This window comes from Salvelinus namaycush, chromosome 33, assembly GCF_016432855.1.
Source record: "Salvelinus namaycush isolate Seneca chromosome 33, SaNama_1.0, whole genome shotgun sequence".
Taxonomy (NCBI): domain Eukaryota; kingdom Metazoa; phylum Chordata; class Actinopteri; order Salmoniformes; family Salmonidae; genus Salvelinus; species Salvelinus namaycush.
The window spans coordinates 36,166,710-36,194,209 of NC_052339.1; the positions used below are offsets into that span (position 1 = coordinate 36,166,710).

Genomic DNA, 27,500 nt, shown 5'->3' on the forward strand with positions numbered 1-27,500 from the left:
GTTGAGATAATATTATATAAAGAGGAACAGGCGCTCCACAATACTGTTGCGATAATATTCTATAAAGAGGAACAGGCGCTCCACAATACTGTTGAGATAATATTATATAAAGAGGAACAGGCGCTCCACAATACTGTTGAGATAATATTATATAAAGAGGAACAGGCGCTCCACAATACTGTTGCGATAATATTATATAAAGAGGAACAGGCGCTCCACAATACTGTTGAGATAATATTCTATAAGAGGAACAGGCGCTCCACAATACTGTTGAGATAATATTATATAAAGAGGAACAGGCGCTCCACAATACTGTTGAGATAATATTCTATAAGAGGAACAGGCGCTCCACAATACTGTTGAGATAATATTATATAAAGAGGAACAGGCGCTCCACAATACTGTTGAGATAATATTATATAAAGAGGAACAGGCGCTCCACAATACTGTTGAGATAATATTATATAAAGAGGAACAGGCGCTCCACAATACTGTTGCGATAATATTATATAAAGAGGAACAGGCGCTCCACAATACTGTTGAGATAATATTATATAAAGAGGAACAGGCGCTCCACAATACTGTTGCGATAATATTATATAAAGAGGAACAGGCGCTCCACAATACTGTTGAGATAATATTATATAAAGAGGAACAGGAGCCTCAAGTGTAACCGGTGTGAAATGGCTAGCTAGTTAGCGGGGTCCGCGCTAATAGCGTTTCAATCGGTGACGTCACTCGCTCTGAGACCTTGAAGTAGTTGTTCCCCTTGCTCTGCAAGGGCCGCAGCTTTTGTGGAGCGAAAGGTAACGATGCTTTGAGGGTGACTGTTGGCAATGTGTGCAAAGGGTCCCTGGTTCGAGCCCAGGTAGGTGGGGAGGAGAGGGACAGAAGGATAACTGTTACACAAGCAGTAGAAAATGTTAGATGACGGAGCTGAAGATCTCTTTCTTTCCTGTCCTGCCGTCCAAAGACCACCTGATCATGCTGCTGCTCCAGTTTCAACTGTTCTGCCTGCGGCTAGGGAACCCTGACCTGTTCACTAAACGTGCTACCTTGTCCCGGACCTGCTGTTTTCGACCCTCCCTCTCCACCGCACCTGCTGTCTCGACCTCTGAATGATCGGCTATGAAAAGCCAACTGGCATTTACTCCTGAGGTGCTGACCTGTTGCACCCTCTACAACCTCAGGGAATATTATTTGACCCTGCTGGTGATCTATGAACGTTTGAACATCTTGAAGAACAATCTGGCCTTAATGGCCATGTTCTGTTATAATCTCCACCCGGCACAGCCAGAAGAGGACTGGCCACCCCTCATAGCCTGGTTCCTCTCTAGGTTTCTTGCCAGGTTCCTGCCGTTCTGGGGAGTTTTTCCTAGCCCCCGTGCTTCTACATCTGCATTGCTTTATAAATACAAGGGCTTTATCAATACATTTGATTGATAGATAGAGAGAGAAGCATGTGATATCTGGCTTATCACACCTCTCTCTCTATCTCTCTCTCTTTCCCTCTAGGTCTCTATATGTATCTCTCTCTCTCTGTGTCTCTCTCTACATCTCCATCACTCTCTCTCTTTATATCAATTCAATTCAATTTAAGGGCTTTATTGGCATGGGAAACATATGTTAACATTGCCAAAGCAAGTGAAACAGATAAACAAAATTAAAATAAACCAAAATTGACAGTAAACATTACACTCACAGAAGTTCCTAAAGAATAAAGAAATTTCAAATTATGTGCATATACAGAGTGCAAATAGCTAAAGTACAAAAGGGAAAATAAATAAACATAAATATAGGTTGTATTTATAATGATATTTGTAGGAGTGGGAAGAGAAGGAGAGGAGGAAGAGAAGGAAGGAGGAGAGGGAAGAGGAGGAAGAGGAAGAGGAAGAGGAGGAGGAGAAATGAGGAAATGTGGATTTGTGTGGTTCACTCACTTTAAGCTGAGACAAATCCACCATGTTGTGGTCACAGACGCCGCAGCCTCTCTCATAGTTCCAGGAGTTGGGGATGTAGTTCCCTAGATAGTTCAAATACATCTGGAAGAAAAGAACAAATACATCATGAATCAACAACAAACCCCATTGTCATGCTGTTCTCTTATCCTCTCCTTCTCTTATCCTCTCCTTCTCTTCCCTCCTTCTCTTCCCTCCTTCTCTTCCCTCCTTCTCTTATCCTCTCCTTCTCTTCCCCCTCCTTCTCTTCCCTCCTTCTCTTATCCCCCATTGTCATGCTATCCTCTCCTTTTCTTATCCTCTCCTTCTCTTCCCTCTCCTTCTCTTCCCTCTCCTTCTCTTATCCTCTCCTTCTCTTATCATCTCCTTCTCTTCCCTCCTTCTCTTATCCTCTCCTTCTCTTATCCTCTCCTTCCCTTCCCTCCTTCTCTTATCCTCTTCTTCTCTTATCCTCTCCTTCTCTTCCCTCCTTCTTTTATCCTCTCCTGCTATGTTGATTTGTCCTTTGCAACAAAGTTTCATATAGTATTAAGAGAACAGTATATTCCACATGGGTGTTTGGTGGTAGTCTGTGTTTACTAGTGATTTACTTTGGTAGTATGTTCAATAGGTCGCATCCAAACTGCCACTCTATTCCCTACACAGTACACTACTTCTGAGCAGAGCACCGTAGGTCTGCAGGAATGTCCGTCTGGACTGAGAGGTCACAGACAGGTCACAGGAGAGGAGTAATTATTCTCCCTTCTGAAGTCAATCACGAGCAGCTAGGCAGGTCATATTGTATAGATAGATCACTAGCAGCTAGGCAGTTCATATTGTATAGATAGATCACTAGCAGCTAGGCAGGTCATATTGTATAGATAGATCACTAGCAGCTAGGCAGGTCATATTGTATAGATAGATAACTAGCAGCTAGGCAGGTCATATTGTATAGATAGATCACTAGCAGCTAGGCAGGTCATATTGTATAGATAGATCACTAGCAGCTAGGCAGGTCATATTGTATAGATAGATAACTAGCAGCTAGGCAGGTCATATTGTATAGATAGATCACTAGCAGCTAGGCAGGTCATATTGTATAGATAGATCACTAGCAGCTAGGCAGGTCATATTGTATAGATAGATAACTAGCAGCTAGGCAGGTCATATTGTATAGATAGATAACTAGCAGTAAGGCAGGTTTAGCTTCAGTGTATTCAACATGTTCTATAGGAGCTAACGTAAGGAAAAATAAATTAACATAATTATGGGTTGTATTTACAATGACATTGGTTGGAGAGGATAAGAGAAGGAGGGGGAAGAGAAGGAGAGGATAAGAGAAGGAGGGAAGAGAGGATAAGAGAAGGAGGGAAGAGAAGGAGAGGATAAGAGAAGGAGGGAAGAGAAGGAGAGGATAAGAGAAGGAGGGATAAGAGAAGGAGAGGATAAGAGAAGGAGGGAAGAGAAGGAGAGGATAAGAGCAGGAGAGGATAAGAGAAGGAGAGGATAAGAGGAGGGAAGAGAAGGAGAGGAGGAGAGAAGGAGAGGAGAAGAGAAGAGGAGGAATATAGCCTTAAATATACCCTTCCTAAAGGGAGTGTATTATTCTGCCTACTCACTAGTGTCTATCTGACATCAGTTTGAACCCCAGAGTGCAATTCATCATCATACAATCATAGATATCCCCATAGCAAAACACACACACACACACACGTGGGAGCACTTTGACGACAGCACTAGTGTTGGGATCCATGTCTTGGCTAAACAACAGATTATCTGGGAGATGGTACATAATAGAACTGTTGGAGGTGAACTCTGTGTGTGTGTGTGTGTGTGTGTGTGTGTGTGTGTGTGTGTGTGTGTGTGTGTGTGTGTGTGTGTGTGTGTGTGTGTGTGTGTGTGTGTACGAGCGTGTGTTTCTAATCATTGTAAGCCAGGGATTCTCCGCTCTAACTCGTCTGACGACAACAACCACACAACAGATGTCTTTCAGATGCAACTAAACTAGACTTTATTTCAACCCAGATAAACTGTTGTGTTAATCCTGCCGTTAACTTTTTGACAGGTCGTTTAAGACAGGCCATTAACCAGGCCATTAACCAGGCCATTAACCAGGCCATTAACCAGGCCATTATCCAGGCCATTAACCAGGCCATTAACCAGGCCATTAACCAGGCCATTAACCAGGCCATTAACCAGGCCATTAACCAGGCCATTAACCAGGCCATTAACCAGGCCATTAACCAGGCCATTAACCAGGCCATTAACCAGGCCATTAACCAGGCCATTAACCAGGCCATTAACCAGGCCATTAACCTGACCATTAACCAGGCCATTAACCTGACCATTAACCAGGCCATTAACCAGGCCATTAACCAGGCCATTAACCAGGCCATTAACCAGGCCATTAACCAGGCCATTAACCAGGCCATTAACCAGGCCATTAACCTGACCATTAACCAGGCCATTAACCTGACCATTAACCAGGCCATTAACCAGGCCATTAACCAGGCCATTAACCAGGCCATTAACCAGGCCATTAACCAGGCCATTAACCTGACCATTAACCAGGCCATTAACCTGACCATTAACCAGGCCATTAACCAGGCCATTAACCAGGCCATTAACCTGACCATTAACCAGGCCATTAACCAGACCATTAACCAGGCCATTAACCTGACCATTAACCAGGCCATTAACCAGGCCATTAACCAGGCCATTAACCAGGCCATTAACCAGGCCATTAACCAGGCCATTAACCTGACCATTAACCAGGCCATTAACCAGACCATTAACCTGACCATTAACCAGGCCATTAACCAGGCCATTAACCAGGCCATTAACCAGGCCATTAACCAGGCCATTAACCTGACCATTAACCAGGCCATTAACCAGGCCATTAACCAGGCCATTAACCAGGCCATTAACCAGGCCATTAACCAGGCCATTAACCAGGCCATTAACCAGGCCATTAACCAGGCCATTAACCAGGCCATTAACCAGGCCATTAACCTGACCATTAACCAGGCCATTAACCAGGCCATTAACCAGGCCATTAACCAGGCCATTAACCAGGCCATTAACCAGGCCATTAACCAGACCTTAATAACTCACTGTTCTCAAAAGCTACTTTTTTATTTTATTTGACCTTTATTTAACTAGGCAAGTCTGTTAAGAACAAATTCTTATTTACAATGACGTCCTAGGAACAGTGGGTTAACTGCCTTTTTCAGGGGCAGAACGACAGATTTTTACCTTGTCAACTCGGTGATTCGATCTTGCAACCTTTTGATCTTGCAACCTTTCAGTTACAAGTCCAACGCTCTAACCACTAGGCTACCTGCCGCACCTCTCCGTTCGTCACGGCTGCTGGTACATTTATAAGGTTCTGTATGATGACACTTCTGCCCAGGCTGGCATGCACTTCATCAGGCCGTACCAATAGAGAGTCAATGTGCAGGGGAACAAGGTAATTGAGGTAGATATCTACATAGGTAGGATTAAGTGATGAGTCTAAAGAATTAGTGCAAAAAGAGTCAATGCATATAGGTAAATAGTTAACCAATAGCTACGCAGACTATTTAGCAGTCTTATAGCTTGGGGGTAGAAGATGTTCTGGGTTATGCCGGTTCCAGACTCGGTGCAGCCCCAGGAGAATGATTACTGTCAGCTGTGAGGAAAGACTAGAGGTATAGAAGAGTCTCCCAGGAGAATGACTTCTGAATTTACCAGACATCCTGCTATGGACTCACTGACCCAGTGTTATAGTACTGGTACGGAGGGAGGGAGAAGGGGGATGGACGGAGGGAGGGAAGGAGAAGGGGGGGATGGACGGAGGGAGGGAGGGAGAAGGGGGGGATGGACGGAGGGAGGGAGGGAGAAGGGGGGGATGGACGGAGGGAGGGAGAAGGGGGGGATGAACGGAGGGAGGGAGGGAGATGGACGGAGGGAGGGAGGGAGAAGGGGGGGATGGACGGAGGGAGGGAGGGAGAAGGGGGGATGGACGGAGGGAGGGAGGGGGGGATGGACGGAGGGAGGGAGGGAGGGAGGGGGGGATGGACAGAGTGAGGGAGGGAGAAGGGGGGGATGGACGGAGGGAGGGAGGGAGGGAGGGAGGGAGGGAGGGAGGGAGGGAGGGAGGGAGGGAGGGAGGGAGAAGGGGGGGATGGACGGAGGGAGGGAGGGAGAAGGGGGGGATTGACGGAGGGAGGGAGGGAGATGGGGGGGATGGACGGAGGGAGGGAGGGAGGGAGATGGACGGAGGGAGGGAGGGAGAAGGGGGGCATGGACGGAGGGAGGGAGGGAGAAGGGGGGATGGACGGAGGGAGGGAGGGAGGGAGAAGGGGGGGATGGACGGAGTGAGGGAGGGAGAAGGGGGGGATGGATGGAGGGAGGGAGGGAGAGAGGGTAGGGGGGATGGATGGAGGGAGGGAGAAGGGGGGATGGACGGAGGGAGGGGGGAGAAGGGGGGATGGACGGAGGGAGGGAGGGAGGGAGGGAGAAGGGGGGATGGACGGAGGGAGGGAGGGAGAAGGGGGGGATGGACGGAGGGAGGGAGGGAGAAGGGGGGATGGACGGAGGGAGGGAGAAGGGGAGAAGGGGGGATGGACGGAGGGAGGGAGGGAGAAGGGGGGATGGACGGAGGCAGGGAGGGAGGGAGGGAGGGAGAAGGGGGGATGGATGGAGGAAGGGAGGGAGGGAGGGAGGGAGGGAGGGATGGAGGGAGGGAGGGAGGGAGGGAGGGAGAGAAGGTAGGGGGGATGGATGGAGGGAGGGAGGGAGGGAGGGAGGGAGAAGGGGGGATGGACGGAGGGAGGGATGGAGAAGGGGGGATGGACGGAGGGAGGGAGGGGGAGGGAGGGAGAAGGGGGGGATGGACAGAGGGAGGGAGGGAGGGAGAAGGGGGGATGGACGGAGAGAGGGAGAGAGAAGGGGGATGTACGGAGGGAGAGATGGATGAGGGAGGGAGAGGTTAAATTGCAGAGAGGGGTGGAGGGAGAGAGAGAGAGGGAGGGTTGGATGGAGGGAGGGAGGGGGGGGGGGTGTGATCAAGAGGGATGTAGTGAGAGAAGGGAGTGAGGGAGGGAGAGGGATGTAGTAAGAGAAGGGAGTGAGGGAGGGAGAGATGAGGAGGGAGTGACACCAAATGTTGGCTGGATTCCAGTGAAGTTCCCCCAGACAGATTCTAAAGAGTCCCAACCATTCCTCCAACGTAGAATCCTGCAGAATCCCTCTAGAGATGTTTCAGCACAGCTATTGGACAGGAACCTCAGAAAGTTGGCCTGACCACCAGCCTTCCAGGCAGGGGGGGGGGGGGGGGGCATCTTATCATTCTAACTCAAATAAAGCAATGTGAAACACTGACATAATTCAACAAGGCTGGTTTTGTTTTCTCCAGAAACAGTGATCATAAATGTTTCTGAACTGGGGGTCATGGATCTGTACTCAGACACCTGGACAGTGGATTTTACCGTTTACGATTCCAGCATGTTCAAACATTAATAATGTCTTACTCACTTTGGTGTTGGCGTTTCCATGGACGACCACTGGCAGTGTGTCGTACACGGTGTTTCTGACTCGTACTCTCTCCGTTCCAAACTTCAGATGAACTTCGTCTTTAGGGGGAGACAGGAGAACAGAAGAGCAGGGTGTATTATGCTACTGGGGCCGGGCCGGGCCGTACCGTATCTAAACATAATCCCAACCCTTTATTTATCTGGCTGTCACAAGGCTCTGTCTGGATTCTGTCTGGCTCTTTGGCTCTTTGGCAAAATAAACAGTCACAGGCAAAAACAGAACTCAGTGGCTGTCTATTAAATGTAGTCTCTCTCTGTGAATAAGGTCGTGAAAATGATAAAAGTTGTTTTTACAGATTGGTACAATTCCAAAATCTATAAATACTTTTCCTGAGTTTTATTTTCATCAGCTGGAGATAAGACACTGAGACTCCGGGAAGCGGTTTAGGGGATAGAGGGGTAAAACGTTTCATCAGCTGGAGATAAGACACTGAGAATCTGGGGATAGCGAGGTAAAACGTTTCATCAGCTGGAGATAAGACACTGAGAATCTGGGGATAGAGGGGTAAAACGTTTCATCAGCTGGAGATAAGACACCGAGACTCTGGGGATAGAGGGGTAAAACGTTTCATCAGCTGGAGATAAGACACCGAGACTCAGGGGATAGAGGGGTAAAACGTTTCATCAGCTGGAGATAAGACACTGAGACTCTGTGGATAGAGGGGTAAAACGTTTCATCAGCTGGAGATAAGACACTGAGAATCTGGGGATAGAGGGGTAAAACGTTTAATCAGCTGGAGATAAGACACCGAGACTCAGGGGATAGAGGGTTAAAACGTTTCATCAGCTGGAGATAAGGGACTCTGGGGATAGAGGGGTAAAACGTTTCATCAGCTGGAGATAAGACACTGAGACTCAGGGGATAGAGGGGTAAAACGTTTCATCAGCTGGAGATAAGACACCGAGACTCTGGGGATAGAGGGGTAAAACGTTTCATCAGCTGGAGATAAGACACTGAGACTCAGGGGATAGAGGGGTAAAACGTTTCATCAGCTGGAGATAAGACACCGAGACTCAGGGGATAGAGGGGTAAAACGTTTCATCAGCTGGAGATAAGACACCGAGACTCTGGGGATAGAGGGGTAAAACGTTTCATCAGCTGGAGATAAGACACTGAGACTCTGGGGATAGAGGGGTAAAACGTTTCATCAGCTGGAGATAAGACACTGAGACTCTGGGCATAGAGGGGTAAAACGAGCCAAAGTGGTAGTTGAGCCAACCATTGTTTCTAGGAAACCACACACAACATGTATAATTTGACCAAATATTTAGGAAGAGGTCATCGTTTCATGAAGTCTGTGAAGGAGAAAACCACATGGAAAAAGTTGTAAGCTAGTTAGGTCCAAAAAACTGATTTTCACCAAGCCAAATGAGTGCATTCGGAAAGTATTCAGACCCCTTGACTTAATACGCATTTTGTTGTTACCTCCTTATTCTAAAATGGATTAAATAGTTTTTCCCCCTCATCAATCTACACACAATACCCCATAATGACATCACAATACCCCATAATGACATCACAATACCCCATAATGACATCACAATACCCCATAATGACATCACAATACCCCATAATGACATCACAATACCCCATAATGACATCACAATACCCCAAATGACAAAGCAAAAAACGTTTATATACATTTTTGCAATTTTATAAAAATAAAAAAAATACACCTTTGGCAGCGATTACAGCCTCGAGTCTTCTTGGGTATGACGCTACAAACTTGGTACATATGCATTTGGGGAGTTCATCCCATTCTTCTCTGCAGATCCTCTCAAGCTCTGTCAGGTTGGATGGGGTGTGTTGCTGCACAGCTATTTTCAGGTCTCTCCAGAGATGTTCGATCAGGTTCAAGTCCAGGCTCTGGCTGGGCCACTCAAGAACATTAAGAGACTTGTCCCGAAGCCATTCCTACATTTTTTTTGGCTGTGTGCTTAGGGTCGTTGTCCTGTTGGAAGGTGAAACTTTGCCCCAGGCTGAGGTCCTTAGCACTTGAAAGCAGGTTTTTATCAAGGATCTCTCTGTACTTCGATCTGTTCATCTTTCGCTCAATTTTGACTAGTCTCCAAGTCCCTGCCGCTGAAAAAACATTGCCACAGCATGACTCTGCCACCACCATGATTCACTGTAGGGATGGTGCCAGGTTCCCTCCAGATATGTGATGCTTGGCATTCAGGACAAAGAGTTCATGATCTGAGAGTCCTTTTAGGTGCCTTTTGGCAAACTCCAAGCGGGCTGTCATGTGCCTTTTACTGAGGAGTGGCTTCCATCTGGCCACTCTACCATAAAGGCCTGATTGGTGGAGTGCTGCAGGGACGGTTGTCCTTCTGGAAGGTTCTCCAATCTCCACAGAGAAACTCTGGATCTCTGTCAGAGTGACATTCGCAGGGCAGCCAGCTCTAGGAAGAGTCTTGGTGGTTCCAAACTTCTTCCATTTAAGAATGATGGAGGCCACTGTGTTCTTGGGGACCTTCAATGGTGCAGAAATGTGTTGGTACCCTTCCCAAGATCTATGGCTCTACACAATCCTGTCTCGGAGCTCTACGGACAATTCTTTCGACCTCATGGCTTGGTTTTTGCTCTGACATGCACTGTCAACGGTGGGACCTTCTATAGACAGGTGTGTGCCTTTCCAAAACATGTCCAATCAATTGAATTTACCACAGGTGGACTCCAATCAAGTTGTAGAAATATCTCAAGGATGATCAATGGAAACAGGAAGCACCTGAGCTCCATTTCGAGTGTCATAGCAAAGGGTCTGAATACTTATGTAAATAAGGTATTTCTTTTATTTATTTGCTAAAATAAAAACAATTAAACTGATTTCACCTTGTCATTATGGGGTATTGTGTGTAGATTGATCAGAAATAAATATACATTTAATCAATTTCAAAATAAGGCTTTAATTTAACAAAATGTGGAAAAAGTCACGGCACCTGAATACTTTCTGAATGTATTGTGAAAAAGGATTTATCATGCTTGTTTTTTACCAAAGTCACATATTTTGTAAATCATAACCTACAATAGGAGGTTGTAAACCATGACAGGTCATCCTTGTAGCTGTGTGGGCTAATAGACTGAAAAACAGCTTCTATCTCAAGGGCATCAGACTGTTAAACAGACATCACTAACATCTGCTAACCATGTGTATGTGACAAATAAATTGGGGTAAGTTGAGCCGATGGCCTTGGGGTAAGTGGAGCCAATGGCCATGGGGTAAGTGGAGCCAATGGCCTTGGGGTAAGTGGAGCCAATGGCCATGGGGTAAGTGGAGCCAATGGCCTTGGGGTAAATTGAGCCAATGGCCATGGAGTAAGTTGAGCCAATGGCCATGGAGTAAGTTGAACCAATGGCCATGGAGTAAGTTGAACCAATGGCCATGGAGTAAGTTGAACCAATGGCCATGGGGTAAGTTGAGCCAATAGCCATGGAGTAAGTTGAACCAATGGCCACGGGGTAAGTTGAGCCAATGGCCATGGGGTAAGTTGAGCCCATGGCCACGGGGTAAGTTGAGCCAATGGCCACGGGGTAAGTTGAGCCAATGGCCACGGGGTAAGTTGAGCCAATGGCCAACGTACCCCATACAAATGATGATTACATTCTGTCAGTTTTATGCATGATATGATATGCATGTTGCAATGTGTCACGTATATGAACTCAAGATGGAGCATATGTATTGGTACAGAGCAGACATCATCGTAAGTTGAGCAAACGGCCTCGGGGCAGACATCATCATGCCCCGCGTATACAAACGTAAAACAAGCTGGGGTCTAGCCCTCCCTGGAGATTCCAGAGAACAGCCAAGGAAGTGAGAGAAGAAGTCCATTGGAGCAGCAGCAAGGGATGAAGAAATAGACTGAATGACTCTGAAGAGGCGGATGAACTAAAAGTAAAACAGGGCGCTTTGTGAAGAGAGGCTGTGACAGAGCAGCAGAGGAACACAAGGTCTGATGACATGGAGTCTGAGCTTGATAAACATATCAAAAAATCTCGCAGACCAGTTTCATGAGCTTACTAACGTCAAATGCAGATAACTTGCCTATGAATTAGCACATCAAGATAACATCCCTGTCCGAGACAACTGGTCAAGAAATGGAAGGTTAAGTGATATTGAACAGAGAGATCTACATCAGAATGGAGGCATACATTTAAGATATACAATATAGCACACCCCCATTCCATGAATTAAACTTTATCCTGCCAGCACCATCACAAGACACCATCACCCACTTACCCAGTGATGGCTCAACTTACCCGGTCTCTATTCTAAACGTACCCCATACCCGGGGTGTGTTGTGCCAAGAAACAAAACTGTTATGTTTAAATGAATTCTGATTATTTCCAGGGATAACACAACATCATGAAATATATGTAGATATCACTGTTAGAAAGAACACCATTTTTCCCTTGACGGAGTGATGCTGAACATAAAAGACGGCACAACATACCCCATTCTCCCCTAATAAAGGCTTGCTGTGGTAACTCACCGATTGCTCCGTTTAAATTCTGGAAAATCTGAGACTTGTGGTCCAAACTCATGTTCAAACTCTCCTGAAAAAAAAAACATAAAGAACATTTAAATAAAAAATGACAAGTGAAAACATCAGGTTATTTTAAATTGGTTTGTCTTCTGGGATGTGATGTGTTTTCAGGCATTTTATGAGGACGTGTGATGGGATAACAACCCTATCATGACACCATGATAACTGAGAGTCTAACCCTCTGTAAACAGTACTTACAGCACTTACCCTCTGTAAAGGCTCCCGCTATGTCTATGTCTATATACTGAACACATTCCTTAATATCAGTCCAAGATATCGTATTTCCAGTTCATGCTTCAACAACCAACTTTATCAAGGAGGTTTTAAAAAATTGTTTCTGTGTGACTCAACAGTCCTTGATGTACACTAAGGCATAGTTGGCAGAATAGATAGATGCCTTTCAATGCACCAATACATTTCTTGGCAGTCCCTAAAACATATTGCTATCAGGTTATAAATCATAACTTGTTTGCTGCCTCAACACATTCGTGATTAACTGTTTCAGTTACAATTACTCAATATTTTTATGAACATGGACGACTGTAACTAAGGCTGGAAATGTCAATACAATCAGACGATCAAGGGGGCGATGATCACACGTCAGTCATAACGTGGCTAACAGGCTAGCACACGTGTCAAACACAAGGCCCCGCGGGCCGAATAGGACACAAGCGAGTTCAAATGAGTCAACAGTTGATTCATCTACTTTAATGAAATTACAGCCTGATGTGCTTGTGTAGGTGAATTCAACATCAGTTGCGCTGTTTCAGTGTGTCCGGTTTACAGCGCGCAGCAGAGGGGATCACTCGTCTTTTCAGTTCGCTGCAGCTAGCGCCTAGAACGAGCTGCAACAAACACTCAAACTGGACAGTTTTATCTCCATCTCTACATTCAAAGACTCAATCATGGACACTCTTACTGACAGTTGTGGCTGCTTCACGTGATGCATTGTTGTCTTTAGCTTCTTGCCCTTTGTGCTGTTGTCTGTGTCCAATAATGTTTGGACCATGTTGTGTTGCTGCCATGCTGTTGTCATGTGGCGTTGCTACCATGCTGTGTTTTCATGTGTTGCTGCCATGTTGTTGTCATGTGGCGTTGCTGCCATGCTGTGTTGTCATGTGTTGCTGCCTTGCTATGTTGTTGTCTTACGTCTCTATGTTTTGTCCTATATTTTTATTGAATGTATTTTTCCCCGCAGGAGGCCTTTTGGTATACCTTCATTGTAAATATGAATTTGTTCTGAACTGGCTTGCCTAGTCCAATAAAGGTTAAATAAAATAAAATACAAAAAAATGTAAAGATGCATGCCACAGTCTTGCTAGGCTACGAAAATGTTGCAGTCTGGCTTCGGTTTTTAAAGTTTGACAATGAATAACCAAAAACAAAACCTGCAACAAAATACCACGCAAAGGATAAACATTTAGGCCCATTAGATCAGTAGCCTATGCTGGCAACTCTACTGCAATAGATTATGAGTGGGTCCAGCTAGAGATGCAGGTGTCATTTGGTTAGCTAGCAAGAAATGTGAATCGCTTTGCTAGCTAGCAATGCTGAACTTGTTATCCACAGTTAGCATATCTCTTAGTTGTCAATCAAATGTATTTGACGTCAATCAAATGGGCGGGCAGGCAGGCAAGTTCCCATTCAGTTGTCAAAACGTGGGTTGGGACAAGCGTGCATTGGCAGGCAAGTTGCATAAGGACGAGCAGGCTACTATTCCCCATCGTTTCAGTGGAATTATTTACAGCCAACTAGCTGAAAAAGATTTGAGAGAGTTTATCTAATGTTATCTCATTAGAGGTAACTGTAATTAAAATTGATTTTTGGGGGGGTTGTATTATTTTATTTACACAACATGCCTACCACTTTGAGGATGCAAATATTTTTTGTGAAACAATTAAGAAATAAGACAAAAAGACAGAACTTGAGCGTGCATAACTATTCACCCCCCAAAGTCAATACTTTGTAGAGCCACCTTTTGCAGCAATTACAGCTGCAAGTCTCTTGGGGTATGTCTCTATAAGCTTGGCACATCTAGCCATTGGGATTGTTGCCCATTCTTCAAGGAAAAACTGCTCCAGCTCCTTCAAGTTGGATGGGTTCCGCTGGTGTACAGCAATCTTTAAGTCATACCACAGATTCTCAATTGGATTGAGGTCTGGGCTTTGACTAGGCCATTACAAGACATTTAAATGTTTCCCCTTAAACCACTTGAGTGTTGCTTTAGCAGCATGCTTAAGGTCATTGTCCTGCTGGAAGGTGAACCTCCGTCCCAGTCTCAAATCTCCGGAAGACTGAAACAGGTTTCCGTCAAGAATTTCCCTGTATTTAGCACCATCCATCATTCCTTCAATTATGACCAGCTTCCCAGTCCCTGCCAATGAAAAACATCCCCACAGCATGAAGCTGCCTCCACCAGGCTTCACTGTGGGGATGCTATTCTCGGGGTGATGAGAGGTGTCGGGTTTGCACCAGACATAGCGTTTTCCTTGATGGCCAAAAAGCTAAATCTTAGTCTCATCTGACCAAAGTACCTTCTTCCATATGTTTGGGGAGTCTCCCACATGCCTTTTGGCAAACACCAAACGTGTTTGCTTATTTTTTTCTTTAAGCAACGGCTTTTTTCTGGCCACTTTTCCGTAAAGCCCAGCTCTGTGGAGTAAAGGCTTAAAGTGGTCCTATGGACAGATACTCCAATCTCCGCTGTGGAGCTTTGCAGCTCCTTCAGGGTTATCTTTGGTCTCTTTGTTGCCTCTCTGATTAATGCTCTCCTTGCCTGGTCTGTGAGTTTTGGTGAGAAGCCCTCTCCTGGCAGGTTTGTTGTTGTGCCATATTCTTTACATTTTTGAATAATGGTTTTAATGGTGCTCCGTGGGATGTTCACAGTTTCTGATATTTTTTATAACCCAACCCTGATCTGTACTTCTCCACAACTTTGTCCCTGACCTGTTTGGACAGCTCCTTGGTCTTCATGGTGCCGCTTGCTTGGTGGTGCCCCTTGCTTAGTGGTGTTGCAGACTCTGGGGCCTTTCAGAACAAGTGTATATATACTGAGATCATGAGACAGATCATGTGAAACTTAGATTGCAAACAGTTGGACTTCATTTAACAAATTATGTGACTTATGAAGGTATTTGTTTGCACCATATTTTATTTAGGGGGCCTCATAGCAAAGGGGGTGAATACATTTGCGATCACCACTTTTCAGTTTAATTTATTTTATTTTTATTTTTTTTCACTTCACCAATTTGGACTATTTTGTGTATGTCCATTACGTAATTAATGTATCCATTACATGAAATCCAAATAAGTAAATAAATTCTACACTGTATCTTCCTCTATATTTTTACTACAAAACATAGAAGTACGCCATGGCATGTAGTCGTTGCGTGCTATGAATATGAGACCAAATATAAATAATCTTTTACTACTTTGATACACATAAGTGAATTTGTCCCAATACATTTGGTCCCTAAAACGGGGCGAATATATACAAGAAGTGCTGTCATTTCTAAACGGTTCACCTGTGGTCATTGTACCATTTCAAATCAGAAAACCAAAATAGAGCCAAAACAACCAAAAATGTGTCACTGTCCCAATACTTATGTTGATGATGAATATGAAGTTGAACATTTTTGAAATTTCCCTTTAAAGTATTTTCATTTATTTTTGCATTTTAGATTCTGAAGCACATTTACAAATTACAAACAAGCCTAATATATGTATATATATATATATATATATATATATATACAAGTATAAACACCATGGGACCACGCAGCCGCCATACCGCTCAGGAAGGAGACGCTTTCTGTCTCCTAGAGATGAACGTACTTTGGTGCGAATAGTGCAAATCAATCCCAGAACAACAGCAATGAACCTTGTGAAGATGCTGGAACAAACCCTATATTGCCATAACCTGAAAGGCCGCTCAGCAAGGAAGAAGCCACTACTCCAAAACCGCCATAAAAAAGCCAGACTACGGTTTGCAACTGCACATGGGGACAAAGATCGTACTTTTTGGAGAAATGTCCTCTGGTCTGATGAAACAAAAATGTAACTCTTTGGCTATAATGACCATTGTTGTGTTTGAAGGAAAAAGGGGGAAGCTTGCAAGCCGAAGAACACCATCCGAACCATGAAGCACGGGGGTGGCAGCATCATGTTGTGGAGGTGCTTTGCTGCAGGAGGGACTGGTGCACTTCACAAAATAGATGGCACCATGAGGCAGGAAAATTATGTGGATATATTGAAGCAACATCTCAAGACATCAGTCAGGAAGTTAAAGCTTGGTCGCAAATGGGTCTTCCAAATGGACAATGACCCCAAGCATACTTCCAAAGTTGTGGCAAAATGGCTTAAGGACAACAAAGTCAAGGTATTGGAGCGTCTGTCACAAAGCCGTGACCTCAATCCTATAGAAAATGTGTGAGCAGAACTGAAAAAGCGTGTGCGAGCAAGGAGGCCTACAAACCTGACTCAGTTACACAAGCTCTGTCAGGAGGAATGGGCCAAAATTCACCCAACTTATTGTGGGAAGCTTGTGGAAGGCTACCCGAAACGTTTGACCCAAGTTAAACAATTTACAGGCAATGCTACCAAATACTAACAGAGTGTATGTAAACTTCTGACCCACTGGGAATGTGATGAAAGAAATAAAAGCTGAAATAAATCATTCTCTCTACTATTATTCTGTTATTTCACATTCTTAAAATAAAGTGGTGATCCTAACTGACCTAAGACAGGGACTTTTTACTAGGATTAAATGTCAGGAATTGTGAAAAACGGAGTTTAAATGTATTTGGCTAAGGCGTATGTAAACTTCCGACTTCAACTGTACATTGTTTGAAGTACAATTGACCAACATACAGTAGCTACCATAGTAGCTGGAAAACCTTGGTAGAGCATGGGTGGAATAGGCATTGTGGTGCTCATGTGAAAACCTTGGTAGAGCATGGGTGGAATAGGCATTGTGGTGCTCATGTGAAAACCTTGGTAGAGCATGGGTGGAATAGGCATTGTGGTGCTCATGTGAAAACCTTGGTAGAGCATGGGTGGAATAGGCATTGTGGTGCTCATGTGAAAACCTTGGTAGAGCATGGGTGGAATAGGCATTGTGGTGCTCATGTGAAAACCTTGGTAGAGCATGGGTGGAATAGGCATTGTGGTGCTCATGTGAAAACCTTGGTAGAGCATGGGTGGAATAGGCATTGTGGTGCTCATGTGAAAACCTTGGTAGAGCATGGGTGGAATAGGCATTGTGGTGCTCATGTGAATTTCCATTCTCTTCAGACTAGTTTAAACATCGTTTTGTTGTTTTCCATTTCTATGGTTTTAAAACCCGGAAAGTGATTTTCATTAAAGGTGCAAACACCGGTCCGTTTTTCAATAATGCCTGGTAGGCTACTTAGATATCATAGCGGAGCTGTGATTAATATGAGCAGCTGAGAAATAAATATAACAGGACTTATTTCCCTCCACACATCAACCACTGTTTGAGAGGCTCTCATTGCCAGACAGGTGATTTTCTGTCCAAACTGTATGCCATGGGCTCTTCAACCTTGTTCCTGCAGCTAACCAGTGGGAAACCAAGTCAATTACGTTCAGGAACATTGATAGTAACATCTTTTAATAACAAAACATATTTCACTAAACTGTTGACAGCCCCTCTGAGTGCTCGAGAACGGAATAAAAGAGAGAGAGTACAAGTACAAATACAAATTCACTATAATTGTTAGCTAACAGTACGCCACCCTGCACAATCAATGAACCAAAAGCATGGCCTGGGGCTATACGTCCTCCCCCAGACTCATGGATAGACATCGTGGAGCGTAGCATAAGTTAACCAGTCCATCCAGTATGCATAATGATATATCCATAGTCAAAGGTGATTACTCAAATTAAATCAGTTTAGTTTTATGTTTCTCTGCCGTGCGTAATATGCAGTAGACTATGTATTGTAAAAACGGAACAATCATCATTTTAAGTCAGTTTATTTTTGGCTTGGGCTCATAAGCCTTCGCTCCAACATGCATATGGGTGTTGTGAATGAATCATCGCCTTTGAAAGCGCTGTCCGTTTCGTTGTGTTAAGCTTTGAAACAACATTAAAACAACCGTGTTCTCCACTCTGTTTCAACCTGTTGTTAAACTTCTTACTTCAAATTGTTTATCACAGTGAAGTGAGTTTTAAAAGCACGATACTGCTTTCATGAAAGGTGTTTGATGTGATTTTAGATTGCATTTGCATTGCCGTCAGAGTGGTTAGAAGGACAGTAGAGCCCTGAGTACCAGGCCATAAGGACCTGATGGAGGGACAATAGAGCCCTGAGTACCAGGCCAATAGGACCTGATGGAGGGACAATAGAGCCCTGAGTACCAGGCCATTAGGACCTGATGGAGGGACAATAGAGCTCTGAGTACCAGGCCAATAGGACCTGATGGAGGGACAATAGAGCTCTGAGTACCAGGCCAATAGGACCTGATGGAGGGACAATAGAGCCCTGAGTACCAGGCCATTAGGACCTGATGGAGGGACAATAGAGCCCTGAATACCAGGCCATTAGGACCTGATGGAGGGACAATAGAGCCCTGAGTACCAGGTCATTAGGACCTGATGAAGTAGAGCCCTGAGTACCAGGCTATTAGGACCTGATGGAGGGACAATAGAGCCCTGAGTACCAGGTCATTAGGATCTGATGGAGGAACAATATAGTCCTGAGTACCAGGCCATTAGGACCTGATGAAGTAGAGCCCTGAGTACCAGGCTATTAGGACCTGATGGAGGGACAATAGAGCCCTGAGTACCAGGTCATTAGGACCTTATGGAGGAACAATAGAGCCCTGAGTACCAGTCCATTAGAGACCTGATGGAGGAACAATAGAGCCCTAAGTACGAGGCCATTAGAGACCTGATGGAGGAACAATAGAGCCCTGAGTACCAGGCCATTAGAGACCTGATGGAGGAACAATATAGTCCTGAATACCAGGTCATTAGGACCTGATGTAGGAACAATAGAGCCCTGAGTACCAGGCCATTAGAGACCTGATGGAGGAACAATATAGTCCTGAATACCAGGTCATTAGGTCCTGATGTAGGAACAATAGAGCCCTGAGTACCAGGCCATTAGAGACCTGATGGAGGGACAATAGAGCCCTGAGTACCAGGCCATTAGGACCTGATGGAGGGACAGTAGAGCCCTGAGTACCAGGCCACTAGAGACCTGATGGAGGGACAATAGAGCCCTGAGTACCAGACCATTAGGTCCTGATGGAAGGACAATAGAGCCCTGAGTACCAGGCCATTAGGACCTGATGGAGGGACATTGGAGCCCTGAGTACCAGGCCATTAGGACCTGATGGAGGGACAATAGAGCTCTGACTACCAGGCCAATAAGACCTGATGGAGGGACAATAGAGCCCTGAGTACCAGGCCATTAGGACCTGATGGAGGGACAATAGAGCCCTGAGTACCAGACCATTAGGACCTGATGGAGGGACAATAGAGCCCTGAGTACCAGGCCATTAGGACCTGATGGAGGGACAGTAGAGCCCTGAGTACCAGGCCATTAGGACCTGATGGAGGGACAATATAGCCCTGAGTACCAGGCCATTAGGACCTGATGGAGGGACAATAGAGCCCTGAGTACCAGTCCATTGAGACCTGATGGAGAAACAATAGAGCCCTGAGTACCAGGCCATTAGGACCTGATGGAGGGACAATAGAGCCCTGAGTACCAGTCCATTGAGACCTGATGGAGAAACAATAGAGCCCTGAGTACCAGGTCATTAGGACCTGATGGAGAAACAATAGAGCCCTGAGTACCAGGTCATTAGGACCTGATGGTCGTTAGCGAGTTGGGTACTAGCAACTCATGTCCAGAATGCATAAGAGGAGATTAAACATGACCTCAACGGTCACGTGTAATTTTACTGCGGTCATGACTTATGTCGACTGGCGTGGCGGTAATACACAGTCACCACAACAACCGTAGGAACCGCAATAATGTATATACTGAAGCACATTCCTGAGCATTTACCCTATAGAAAAGTCCCAAGTATAATAGAAAAAAATAGTTTTAGCATATGAATTACAGTACCGTGAGTGAAAACAGTTTAGTTTACGACCCCCAGCGTTGCTAGAGCCACACAGGACCATCACTCACCCTCTGCTGAGGGTCCAGGTATATTTTGGTGTAGAACAGTTGGTCGTCATCGTTCTCGTGAAGGTTCCACTGCTCTACGATCTTGTTCACATACGGGGCGTAGCCGATGATGCCTAAGGGTTCAAAACAGAGTTCAAACCAGATTGAGTTAAACAATTGGGTCCTATAACACAAAGTATGGGGTGATTGTGCTGTAGTATGAGGTGTACTGTGGGTGATTATGTTGTGGTATGGGATGAACTGCGGGTGATTGTGCTGTAGTATGGGGGGATTGTGGGTGATTGTGCTGTAGTATGGGGGGATTGTGGGTGATTGTGCTGTAGTATGGGGGGGTTGTGGGTGATTGTGCTGTAGTATGGGGGGATTGTGGGTGATTGTGCTGTAGTATGGGGGGATTGTGGGTGATTGTGCTGTAGTATGGGGGGATTGTGGGTGATTGTGCTGTAGTATGGGGGGGTTGTGGGTGATTGTGCTGTAGTATGGGGGGATTGTGGGTGATTGTGCTGTAGTATGGGGGGATTGTGGGTGATTATGCTGTAGTATGGGGGGATTGTGGGTGATTGTGCTGTAGTATGGGGGGATTGTGGGTGATTGTGCTGTAGTATGGGGGGATTGTGGGTGATTGTGATGTAGTATGGGGGATTGTGGGTGATTATGCTGTAGTATGGGGGGATTGTGGGTGATTGTGCTGTAGTATGGGGGGATTGTGGGTGATTGTGATGTAGTATGGGGGGATTGTGATGTAGTATGGGGGGATTGTGGGTGACCCCCACCTGTGGACGTCGGGCCCTCATACCACCCTCATGGAGTCTGTTTCTGACCGTTTGAGCAGACACATGCACATTTGTGGCCTGCTGGAGGTCATTTTGCAGGGCGCTGGCAGTGCACCTCCTTGCACAAAGGCGGAGGTAGCGGTCCTGCTGCTGGGTTGTTGCCCTCCTACGGCCTCCTCCACGTCTCCTGATGTACTGGCCTGTCTCCTGGTAGCGCCTCCATGCTCTGGACACTACGCTGACAGACACAGCAAATCTTTTTGCCACAGCTCGCATTGATGTGCCATCCTGGATGAACTGCACTACCTGAGCCACTTGTGTGGGTTGTAGACTCCGTCTCATGCTACCACTAGAGTGAGAGCACCGCCAGCATTCAAAAGTGACCAAAACATCAGCCAGGAAGCATAGGAACTGAGAAGTGGTTTGTGATCACCACCTGCAGAATCACTCCTTTTTTGGGGGTGTCTTGCTAATTGCCTATAATTTCCACCTTTTGTCTATTCCATTTGCACAACAGCATGTGAAATTTATTGTCAATCAGTGTTGCTTCCTAAGTGGACAGTTTGATTTCACAGAAGTGTGATTGACTTGGAGTTACATTGTGTTGTTTAAGTGTTCCCTTTATTTTTTTGAGCAGTGTATATAGATGAAGACTGGTGATGTCACACAGTGTGGTTCAATGCGGATATAGCTTTAGCTTCAAACTGTGTGCTAAAGAGAGTGATGAAAGCAATACAGTACGGCATCTGATTATAGAGAGCTTTACCAATCCTCGATAGCAGCATCTTTTTGGGGGGGGGGGGGGGGGGGGAGAGTCTATGACTCCACAAACCCTACCATGACACCTACACATCACTGTTGCACCTATTACAGTGTTAGATCAGGACCTAACAGAGTATTTACAGGAATCGCCATTCCTAGCAGACTTTGTGTGACCCTTTTAACCTTTAACCAGTTAGCCGACTGTCAATGTAGTGTCTCGTCCATCAATTATATAGATGATGCATTTATTTTTCTCCAGAATCTGTCATGTAGCAAGACAACGATCCACAACACACAATCAAGTATACATGAAAATGGGCATAAAGCAAAACATTTGACGTTTTGGAATGGCATAGTCCAGACCAAAACGCCAGTCGAGATGTGGCAGGACTTGAAACGAGCAGTTCATGCTTGAAAACCCACAAATGCTGCCGAGTTAAAGCAATTCTGCATGGAAGAATGGGCCAGAATTCCTCCGCAGAGATGTGAGAGACTGATCAACAAAATATGCCAAAGTAGAGTACATTTGAAAGGGTCAAATACTTTTTCACAGCATTCCACATATCATTCAGAAGTAAAATATTTTATCCAAAAGCATGCAGACTGCACACATTTTTCATATGGGTAGCCACATAAAACCACTTCATCAAATAAGCTATATAAACAAAAGTATGTGGACACCCCTTCAAATGAGTGGATTCGGCTATTTCAGCCACACCCATGTATAAAATCGAGCACACAGCCATGCAATCTCCAGAGACAAACATTGGCAGTAGAATGGCCTTACTGAAGAGCTCAGTGACTTTCACCGTGGCACCGTCATAGGATGCCACCTTTCCAACTAGTCAGTTCTTAACATTTCTGCCCTGCTAGAGCTGCACCAGGTCAACTGTAAGTGCTGTTATTGTGAAGTGGAAACGTCTAGGAGCAACAACGGCTCAGCTGCTAAGTGGTAGGCCACACAAGCTCACAGAACGGGGCCGCAGAGTGCTGAAGAGAGTAGCACGTAGAAATCGTCTGTCCTCGGTTGAAAGACTCACTACCGAGTACTATACTGCCCCTGGAAGCAACCAGAACTGTTTGCGTGGAGCTTCATGAAATGGGTTTTCCATGGCCGAACAGCCACACACAAGCCTAAGAGCACCATGCACAATGCCAAGTGTCGGCTGGAGTGGTGTAAAGCTCGCCGCCGAGATGGTTTGTCGAGATCGGTGTGGAAGAACTTGACTGGCCTGCACAGAGCCCTGACCTCAACCCCATCAAACATCTTTGAGATGAATAGGAACGACGACTGTGAGCCAGGCCTAAGTCGCCCAACATCAGTGCCCGACTTCACTAATGTTCTTGTGAAGCAAGTCCCCGCAGCAATGTCCCATCATCTAGTGGAAAGCCTTCCCAGAAGAGTGGAGGCTGTTATAGCAGCAATGTCCCATCATCTAGTGGAAAGCCTTCCCAGAAGAGTGGAGGCTGTTATAGCAGCAATGTTCCATCATCTAGTGGAAAGCCTTCCCAGAAGAGTGGAGGCTGTTATAGCAGCAATGTTCCAACATCTAGTGGAAAGCCTTCCCAGAAGAGTGGAGGCTGTTATAGCAGCAATGTTCCAACATCTAGTGGAAAGCCTTCCCAGAAGAGTGGAGGCTGTTATAGCAGCAATATGGGGACCAAGTCCATATTAATGCCCATGATTTTGGAATGAGATGTTCGACGAGCAGGTGTCCACATACTTTTGGTCATGTAGTGTATAAAGCCACATGACCACATCTACTAGGGAACCAAGTAATGAACTAAAAAAACCTGGTGAAAATGATGGTCCTTACTCTAAACACCCCTCTCATGTCCTGACTCAACCTCACCCCTCTCCTGTCCTGACTCCAACCTGACCCCTCTCTTGTCCTGACTCAACCTGACCCCTCTCTTGTCCTGACTCAACCTCATCCCTCTCTTGTCCTGACTCAACCTGACCCCTCTCTTGTCCTGACTCAACCTCATCCCTCTCCTGTCCTGACTCAACCTGACCCCTCTCCTGTCCTGACTCTAACCTCACCCCTCTCCTGCTCTGACTCTAACCTCACCCCTTTCCAGTTCTGACTGACTCTAAATTCACCCCTCTCCTGTCATACACCATTCCCCTAACAAACCAAGGTTTCACCTCTCTGTGACACTCCAGACCAGGTCCAAACAAAATAGAACCGAGACAGACAGCAGGACCTGTCCCTGTTAGTTAGGCCCCTGGGTGATGTGGTCCGGAAGCCTGCCCTCAGAGACACAAACACAACCTGTAATTTGATGCAGAGTACGGCTCACGGGGGACCAAGACAAATACACAAGTCAACTTAAAGACAGCCATGCACCAGGGGAGTGGAGAAGCTGCTATAAACGACAGGCTTTATAGAGGCCAGGCTGAGAGGGGACTACAGGAAAACAACAATAATCAAACGTTCTCTAAATAAAAATAGCAGTAGGATGTTTCCACACCACACAGCGATCATCGTAACACAGTTCTGAATGTACGGGGTAAGTCAGCAGGATTGTCCCCTTGGTCGGTCTATGGAGGTGATGAATGAGACGCAGAAGATCTGCAGTTCAACCCGAATCATCAGAATGACCTATTGTCCTCCAGGCAGGAAAGACCTTGGTGACCGTCCCAGTGCCCGTCGTGAAGTTTACAGAGAAAACACACTGTCTATAGTTTTTATTCTCTCTACATGAGCACACAGCCTGTGTGTGTTGTTCTTCCTCGATGCAATCAGTATTGACACAGAAGAGCAGTGTCTTTCAGGAGCGGTGACTAAGTTAGAGTCACGTCAAGTGCTATAGTTCAAAGAACTGACCTCATTCTTGATCTGTGAGTTCTCTGAGGTCCTCTAAACTCTGGGCTGTAGAAGGATTCTAATCTCTGGGCTGTAGAGGGATGACCTATGAGTTCTCCTAAACTCTGGGATGTAGGGGAATCACCTACGAGTTATCTGAGGTACTCTAAACTCTGGGCTATAGAGGGATGACCTACGAGTTCTCTGAGGTACTCTAAACTCTGGGTTGTAGGGAAATCATCCCTCTCACCCCTCTCCTCTCCTGACTCTAACCTCACCCCTCTCCTCTCCTGTCCTGACTCTAGCCTCACCCCTCTCCTGACTCTAACCTCACCCCTCTCCTGACTCTAACCTCACCCCTCTCCTGACTCTAACCTCACCTCTCTCCTGACTCTAACCTCACCCCTCTCCTGTCCTGACTCATCCATCTTTTTAGTACTCTAAACTCTGGGTTGTAGGGAAATCACCTACGAGTTATCTGAGGTACTCTAAACTCTGGGTTGTAGAAGCTGTAGAGGGAATTCTAAACTCGGGGGGGGGGGGGATTTCTATACTCTGAGGGTTAGAGGGAGTTCTATACTCTGAGGGTTAGAGGGAATTCTAAAATCTGAAGGTTAGAGGGAATTCTAAACTCTGAGTGTTAGAGGGAATTCTAAACTCTGGGGGTTAGAGGGAATTCTAAACTCTGAGGGTTAGAGGGAATTCTAAACTCTGAGGGTTAGAGGGAATTCTAAACTCTGAGGGTTAGAGGGAATTCTAAACTCTGAGGGTTAGAGGGAATTCTAAACTCTGAGGGTTAGAGGGAATTCTAAACTCTGAGGGTTAGAGGGAATTCTAAACTCTGAGGGTTAGAGGGAATTCTAAACTCTGAGGGTTAGAGGGAATTCTAAACTCTGAAGTTTAGAGGGAATTCTAAACTCTGAAGGTTAGAGGGAATTCTAAAATCTGAAGGTTAGAGGGAATTCTAAACTCTGAGGGTTAGAGGGAATTCTAAACTCTGAAGGTTAGAGGGAATTCTAAACTCTGAAGGTTAGAGGGAATTCTAAACTCTGAGGGTTAGAGGGAATTCTAAACTCTGGGGGTTAGAGGGAATTCTAAACTCTGGGGGTTAGAGGGAATTCTAAACTCTGGGGGTTAGAGGGAATTCTAAACTCTGGGGGGGAGGGGGGGGGGGGGATTTCTATACTCTGAGGGTTAGAGGGAATTCTAAACTCTGGGGGGGGGGGGGGATTTCTAAACTCTGGGGGGGTAGAGGAATCACCTATGAGTTCTCCTAATCTCTGGGCTGTAGAGGAATGACCTTGGAGTTATTTTTGTTATTTTTCTAAATTAAATGGCTCTCTAATTTACACTCTCCCCAGAGAGAGAGAGAGAGAGAGAGAGAGAGCCACACGTGTACAAGACCTTGACCCTAGCTAGACTTCTTGATCCCTGCATCATGAGTCCAGCATAAACCTGCTAAGCACATAAACAGGTGTAGGATCACCAAAGTATCCAAATCAGTAAACTCCATCTCCCATGATACCCCAGCAGTGTGACAGTGTTCAGACTCCATCTCCCATGATTCCCCAGCAGTGTGACAGTGTTCAAACTCCATCTCCCATGATTCCCCAACAGTGTGACAGGGCGCAGTCGAGCGGGTCACTTTTGCCAAGTCGGTGACAAAGTGTGTTCCATTCTGGGGATAAAATTGTCAGACTTGCTTCTACATTTCAACTGCATGTGATTAAAAGGTCATGAAGTTCTGATTGCAGTCGACTGCAAGTTTCCAAATGCATTGTAAATTCATCTCCCATAATGCCCCAGCAGAAAAACCCATTTTAATTGGACTAAAGAACCGACGTCTCCAATAGAAATCTCTGATCACGGAGCTGATGTCATGGCGAAGTAGTCCCCGGAAAGTATTCAGACCCTTTGACTTTTTTCCAGATTTTGTTACGTTACAGCCTTATTCTAAAATTGATTATGTATTTTTTTTCTCATCAATCTACACACCCCATAATGACAAAATCAAAAACAGGTTTTTAAAGATGTTTGCAAATGTATTAAAAATAAAAAACGGAAATATCAAATTGACATAAGTATTCAGACCTTGAGTCTTTGTTGAAACACGTTCGGGAGCGATTACAGCCTCGAGTCTTCTTGGGTATGACGCTAGAAGCTTGGCACACCTGTATTTGGGGAGTTTCTCCCATTCTTCTCTGCAGATCCTCTCAAGCTCTGTCAGGTTGGATGGGGAGCGTTACTGAACAGGTATTTGCAGGTCTCTCCAGAAATGTTCAATCGGGTTCAAGTCCTGCCTCTGGCTCGGCCACTTAAGGAAATTCAGAGACTTTTTCCGAAGCCACCTTTGCATTGTCTTGGCTGTGTGCTTAGGGTCGTTGTCCTTCTGGAGGTGAACCTTCGCCCCAGTCTGGGGTCCTGAGCGCTCTGGAGCAGGTTTTCATCAAGGATCTCTCTGTACTTTGCTCCATTCATCTTTCCCTCTGTCCTAACTAGTCTCCCAGTCCCTGCCACTGAAAAACATCCCCACAGCATGATGCTGCCACCACCAGGCTTCACCGTAGGGATGGTGCCTGGTTTCCTCCAGACATGACGCTTGGCATTCAGGCCAAAGAGTTCCATCTTGGTTTCATCAGACCAGAGAATCTTGTTTCTGATGATCTGAGAGTCCTTTAGGTGATTTTGGCAAACTTCAAGCAGGCTGTAATGTGCCTTTTACTGAGGAGTGGCTTCCGTCTGACCACTCTACCATAAACACCTGATTGGTGGAGTGCTGCAGTGATGGTTGTCCTTCTGGCTGGTTCTCCCATCTCCACAGAGGAACTCTAGAGCTCTGTCAGAGTGACCATCGGGTTCTTGTTCACCTCCCTGACCAAGGCCCTTCTCCCCCGATTGCTCTGTTTGCCCGGACGGCCAGCTCTACAAAGAGT

The 27,500-nt window shown here is 45.7% G+C and overlaps 1 protein-coding gene across 2 annotated transcripts in view; it reads right to left on the reverse strand.

Annotated features, from left to right (window-relative positions):
* Positions 1–27,500, reverse strand: part of plod2 (procollagen-lysine, 2-oxoglutarate 5-dioxygenase 2) — a 150,181-nt gene that overhangs the window by 51,414 nt on the left and 71,267 nt on the right. For both annotated transcript variants that reach the window (XM_038972867.1, XM_038972868.1), the window contains exons 5-8: positions 20,223–20,335; positions 12,005–12,068; positions 7,455–7,552; positions 1,941–2,042 (exon numbers count right to left, since the gene is read on the reverse strand). In XM_038972867.1, the coding sequence (XP_038828795.1) occupies positions 1,941–2,042; positions 7,455–7,552; positions 12,005–12,068; positions 20,223–20,335 (377 nt within the window). The remainder of the gene's footprint in view (positions 1–1,940; positions 2,043–7,454; positions 7,553–12,004; positions 12,069–20,222; positions 20,336–27,500) is intronic.